Source organism: Cololabis saira, chromosome 3, assembly GCF_033807715.1.
Source record: "Cololabis saira isolate AMF1-May2022 chromosome 3, fColSai1.1, whole genome shotgun sequence".
Classification (NCBI taxonomy): Eukaryota; Metazoa; Chordata; class Actinopteri; order Beloniformes; family Belonidae; genus Cololabis; species Cololabis saira.
In genome coordinates, this window is record NC_084589.1 from 28,354,429 (window position 1) to 28,360,923 (window position 6,495).

General features: G+C 36.9%; 1 protein-coding gene across 2 annotated transcripts; it reads left to right on the plus strand.

Annotated features, from left to right (window-relative positions):
* The first annotated feature begins 2,476 nt into the window (after positions 1 to 2,476).
* On the plus strand, positions 2,477 to 6,495 carry LOC133434252 (cytochrome c oxidase subunit 6B1). Of its 2 annotated transcripts, none has more exons than XM_061717042.1 (4): positions 2,477 to 2,534; positions 3,027 to 3,165; positions 5,384 to 5,484; positions 5,897 to 6,495. In XM_061717042.1, exons 2-4 carry the CDS (start codon positions 3,060 to 3,062, stop codon positions 5,948 to 5,950), a joined length of 261 nt encoding a protein of 86 aa, XP_061573026.1. In that variant the 5' UTR covers positions 2,477 to 2,534; positions 3,027 to 3,059; the 3' UTR covers positions 5,951 to 6,495. The 2 variants fall into 2 exon arrangements, with proteins under 2 accessions (XP_061573026.1, XP_061573027.1); XM_061717043.1 differs by having other exon boundaries at positions 2,482 to 2,562.

The window sequence follows — 6,495 nt, forward strand, 5'->3', positions numbered from 1 at the left end:
TTGAATATATCCACTTAATTCTCTCTCATGTGCATTGTATTGCAGTAGGTATTCTCCCCATCTTAAAATGAAATAAAACAAAAAAAAACAACTGTACTCATTCCGTGTCTCATGTCGATGTTATCATGGTACGGATTTTCCTAACATTTTCCTAAAATTAAGCAGGAGAGGTTAAGTGGCAATGTGCAAATAATAGTGTCCAGTTATGAGTTAACGAGACATGGCAGAGTGGTCAGGTCACTGTTTAAGACACATGGTGTTTTTTCCTTAGAAAGGCAACTAAAACCAAATAACAAAACAAAAACCAACTAACAAAGAAACTATCAGAATAAAATTAGAAGTAGACTCACTTGCTGACCAGCATCCAACAGTAGCCTCACTGTTGTACTTTGAGCATCAACCAGCTTTTAGTGTGAAAACCCAGACCCCTGAGGTTCATCTGGATCTGGTTTGTTGTGTGTCCCAAGAACAAGAACCAAGCAAGGTGAGGCAGCGTTCAGTTATTCTGCTCCTCACCGGTGGAACAAACTTCCTTTAGACTTGAGGTCTGCTCCAACTGTCAGCTCCTTTAAATCAGGCCTAAAAACATTACTGTTTACTGAAGTGTACTCCTAAATTAAATACTTACCTGCTGTACTCTACTGCCCTCATTTTTAACAACTTTTGCTTTTTATTATTTTACCTCTTTTCTTATAATTTTATGTCATTTATTTGTTATTTAAGCGTACTCTTAAATCAGCAACTTGTGCTTTTTATTATTTTACCTTATTTTCTCATAATTTTATTTCATTTTATTTGTTATTTACTGTCTAATTATGTCTTGCCGCTTTTAATGTCGATGTAAAGCACTTTGAATTACCTTGTGTTGAATTGTTCTGTATAAATAAACTTGCCTTGCCTTGCCTTGAATCAGTCCATTTCAAGTGGAGATGAGACATAGACTACAAATAAAATATTACACTTTTATCCTATTCCACTTGTTTCCAAGCAAAATTGATGCCCCATGTTGTATCTTCTAGCTCTATTCTCAGGATGCTGATCAATTACTCAAATCTCATCTGATTAAATAGTAGGCTACAACGTTGGAATCGTGGTCCAGTTTAGGAAAAGTGCTTTTAGCCAGTCTGCATTTTCAATCAGGGCTGCTCGTGAGTGGAACTTCATACCAACTGAGATTAGAAACCAATCAAATTATGCTTCTTTTAAATTTTATCTAAAAAAGTGGGTAATTAGTGGCCAAGGTTGTCAACATTAAATTTTAGTGCTTAATTTTCCTGGCTTGCTGCTCTGCCTGTCGGTGTTTGTCTGATGCCACCTGTCATGTTGCCTATTAGTTTGTCTAGTTACACTGTTGCTTTTTGTGCATGGCTTTTTATTCTGTGTTTAGTGCTTTTGTCTTGTTTGTTTTTGGCCTGTTAGTGTGTTACTGTGTCTTGTGTTATTAATGTTGATGTTACTGTTGCTGCTTCATGTTGTTTCTGTTTTCGTTTGTAGCAATTGTCTGTTGTTGAGTTTATGTTAACCTGTGTGTGTATGTATTTTAGCTTAGTCTCTTACCTTTTAATCTTTATTCTGATGTAGCCTTCTTATTTGGAAATGTTTTATTGATTATATCTTAATAATTTTTCTTTTAGGTTGACTATTTTACACCAGTCCAGGGACAGCAGATGCAAAATAGCCATTTTGGCTAATTCTGGCATATTTTACATCCGTTTAAATGTATTATTAATGTGGATTGTCCCTGATAACTAAACATTTAAATAAATAAATAATAACTATTGCAATTTAAGTCAAACAGTGACGATTTCAGCAAGGAATGGCATAAATAAATAAATACATTTACAGAAAATGTTTTGTGACAGGGAGGGGGGTTATAATTTCAGAGGAAAATTTAATTTAAAAAAACAATGTGACAGGAAAAGCATGTGTATCTCAGTGGTTGGAGTGGATCTATGGAATGGGTTGGGTGATGTGTTGAAGCAATGTACAAATATAAATCAATTTAAAAAACGGTACAAAAAGGAATTTCTGGGAAGTTATTTGATTGAGGAGGAGTTATGATTGTGTGGAAAGATTGTGTTTGTTAGCTGGTTAGGTGCAAAGGCACAACCAATGGGAAAATCTGTAGCCTAATAGTGCAAATTAGCAGCTATTTATTATTAATATTTATGTTTAATTTATAATAGAGGTAACAAAGGGGCAGGGTTAAATAAGTTTTACTTCTACCTGCTCCTTTTCGGACACTTTTTTTCCCCCCTGTCTGTAGGTCTGTAGGCTATATTACGTTTTTGTTGTTGTTGCTTTTTTTCTGTATGTTTTAAAATGTAATATTTTTCCCTTATGTGTTCGAAATAAACAATTAAATCAATCAATCAATAAATACTAGTTGATAATAAAAACACACCGTTCTTAACGGATAACTAAATATTATTCATTTTTAATCTCGAAAATTGAGGCTTTTATTTTACCCACAATCCTTTGCGCCATCCGGAGGAAGCTCTTGTTTCCGAGGACGCAGCTAGCAGCACTTCAAGGTTAGCACCCGGGGACGGATCTAACAAGGTTAACGTGGTTTTTTTAACGTGTTGAGCTGTTGGTTTTTGTCTATTTTGTCTTTAAAGATACAGGAACAGTGATGGGTTTAATTTGTTTTCAGTGTGTTTCGTCTTAAGCAGTGTGAGTGACCTGTATGAAGGTTCGCAGGAGCTATGCTAACTAGCACCGACCCGGCGTTTGTTTCTATCAAGAGTTCAATCTATTTTAAACTTTAACATTTAAACATTTTTTTCCCATATTTATTGTAAATGTGAGAAATGCCTTGCAATACATCTGCAAACACGGAGAGGCTTTGGAAAGGTTCCTGTTTCGTGTCTCAGCTGGACAACCTTGACGGTCACGTCCCTGGTGTTGTTGATGTAGAAGACTGTGTTTGTCTCTAAAGAAGACTGTTTGTCTCTAAAGAAGACTGTGTTTGTCTCTAAAGAAGACTGTGTTTGTCTCTAAAGAAGACTGTGTTTGTCTTTCAGCATCTTTTGGACGTCTGACTGAAAAACACCAATATGTCTGATACTATCGATGACAAGATCAAGAACTACAGGACGGCTCCCTTTGACGCCCGGTTTCCAAACACGAACCAGACCCGCAACTGTTTCCAGAACTACCTGGGTGAGGACACGATCGGTTTAACCCTTGTGCTGTCTTTGGGTCAAGGGAGGGTGAAGGGAGAAAAGATGGAAGGAAGGAAGTAGGAAAGCAAGTAAGGAAGGGAGGAAAGAATCAGAATCAGAAAAGGGTTTATTGCCAATTTTTCACACGAAGAATTTGTTATGGTGATTGGTGCAACACAATACAATTATAAAAACAAATATATAACAGATAAAATGTATAGACAATAAAATAAAATGTAGACCAGAAATTTACAAAATGAGGTTTTAAAGTGCCGGGTGAGTCTGTACAAAAGAAGGTAGAAAAGATGGAAGGAAATAGGAAAGGTAGTAAGGAAGGGAGAGAAGATGGAAGGAAGGGAGAAAGGAAGGAAAGAAGGGAGAAAAGGAATGAAGGAAGGGAGAAAAAGGAAAGAAAGAAGGGAGGGAAGAAGGAATGGAGGAAAGAAAGAAGGGAGGGAAGAAGGAAGGAATGGAGAAAATAAGGAAGGAAGGAAAAGCAAAGAAGGTAATAAAGGAACGGATGACGAAAGGGAGGGTAGGAATAAAAGGAGGAAAGGAAGAAGGAAGGAGAGAGAAGGAGGAAAGAAGGATTGAAGAATTGGGTCATTTTGACCCAAAGACAGCACAAGGGTTAACACACGCTCACTTTAACCCCCCTATTGTCCTCATTTTCTGAATACACCCGTGTCCTCCGGGTCAAAATGACCGGTCTTCAAAAAAAAAACATTTATAAGGACTTTTTATTGAATTTTAAACACCACATTTCATATTGCTTGAAGAAACAACTTGTCACCCATCACAAAATGCGTGAATGCTTAAGTTTTCCCTCTTCATTTGTATTTTTATAGGTAAAGAAAAAAAAATGCAAAAAGGAGTTTTGAATGCATTTTTATTCATCCCAATGACTCTGTTCCTTTTTTTTCTCCAGTGAACAATTTTAGACAATGTACAATACAAAAATATGAAATATTGTAGTGGCCACTCGGACATAGTCAGTGAGCTGTTGCAGGAAAAGCTCCTTAAAAAGGAAACATGGCTGGTGGTCGCCAAGCAGAGCCAGCATGTGATCCATCAGTTCAGAGGGCTTCGAGTCACCAAGGCCAGGCAGGGAAAGCAGCTGGCGAACGCGCTCAGACTCAGACCGGCCAAACGTCTCCTTCAGATTCGCTTTCAAGGTGTCATACTTGTCAGCTGCCGGTGGATATTCAATGAGACTCACCACCCTCGCCGCAGTTGAGTTTGAAAGAGCTGCTACTACATAGTAGTATTTGGTGCTGTCCGCCGTAATTTCTCTCAGTGCAAACTGCGCCTCTGCCTGAGCAAACCAAGCGTTAGCATTCTGCTCCCAAAACTCGGGTAATTTGAGAGAAACTGCATTTGTTGCCATGTTGCTGTTTGTCCACTTAACTCAGTGGCCACTACAATATAACATATCCCATTGAACTAATTAGCACATATAGGGCAGCATGCAAGTGCAGCCTTTGCAGATATATTTATTACACCTGCAGCACACAGTATAGTCCTTTTTTTGAGGGCAGAACTGACATCTCTTCCTCTTACTTGCTCTAGCTGGGGAAGTTAAGTTTCAATTTAAAAAAATATAGTTTAAATGATTTTGGGTTGTTTTTTAACACAGTGGCGGGTCATTGTGACCCGAGGACAACAGGAGGGTTAAATAAGTCGCCAGATTATTCGAAAGCTATATGAGAAATGCCACTACGTTGGTACCAGTCAGGTGAATACGTAAAGTATCCACACTTTTCACTGGAACTGTTTAAACAGTATACAGATATCTGCATTGTCTAGTTACACTATCAAATGGATAAACTCCCATTTTGATGATGGATACATTGCTAAATGTGTAGTTCAAGGTTGTAGTAATTTAAGAATCCCTGTAGCAATCTGGATATATTTGCAACTCAATACCTGTAATGTATATCTAGTTTGACCTTTTCATTAAAGCAGGTTGGCTCGTGGCACGCATACTTTTCCGATTATTTCAAAATCTATTTTTAGGATTATAATTCTCACAGCGAAATTAAAAAAATACTTGAGCTGAGTAACTATTTTTTTTTTACTAATCACAAACTTTAATACTTAATGATAATAATAGTTGAGTTGAGCTGTGAGTTCTGCTGGTATTGGGCATACATCTTCTTTGGTATTTGCATATTGTGTCTCAACTTAACTTTAACTTAACCTTTTATCTGCTCCAGATTTTCACAGATGCAACAAGGCTCTGACAGCCAAAGGCCAGGATGCATCACCCTGTGACTGGTACCAGAGGGTTTACAAGAGCCTCTGCCCTATGAGCTGGGTAAGTTTTAGTATTACAACTCTACCAGTCAATTCATACTTTGTTCATAAAGATTCCTGGGAAGTTATTTGAAATATTACTTTTAGAACATTGAGGTTTTTTGACGAATAGGGTACACACTGTCCTCTGTGTCCCTGTTGTACCATACAGTTATTGTAATGCTCTTAAACTTTCAACTGTAACATTATTTGTAAGAATAATATGAATGCAGAATTTTTGCATTTGATATTTCAAAGCCGTTTTCATATAACAGAACGTGTGCAAGACTATTTTGACTCACATTGTTTCCAGAATCAAGAATAACCATCCTTGCTCATAATGTTGTGATTATTGATGTGAAACTTGTAAAATTTGTTTTTAAACTGATAACTATTTGAGATGCAAGTTTAAAGTAATTTTTTGTCTCTTGCAGGTGGGTAAATGGGATGAGCAGATAGAGAACGGAAGCTTCCCAGGAAAGATCTAAAATCTCTTACAGTCAAGATGTTGTACCTTACCTTTAATGGTGTGCCTGAGGACCATTCCAAAGCTATCACCTGGTCTTTGTCATCAGTCTTACTTAAACTAAAAACACACACAACCTTAACCATGTTAAGGCCATAAAGTTAGTACTGTCTCCTGTAAAACTTTCTTTCGTTAAATTGAGTTAATCAATACATTGCTGATTTATTCACATGTTTTATGGTAAAGTTGAAGTACTTTGTTGTATTTGTCACTTAACAGTAACTTAACAGTGAAAATGATCTTAATTCACACAGCACACCTCAGTGGCTTTAGCTAATGTCATTGTTAGTTTGATTTACTGTGTATGTTTGGGTCCGATGTTACATTTTTTTTCTCAGTGACTGACACACCCGTCTTTTAAAGCGATACAACATTGCACGACAAAGTGTATTTGGTAACTTACAATCCAACAATAGCCTTGCATTTGAGACTTTGCAGTTGTATGCATTTTTGTCTCCTATTGCGGTCTTCTGAAAACATCTATTAAATTTAAATTCTATGAAATTA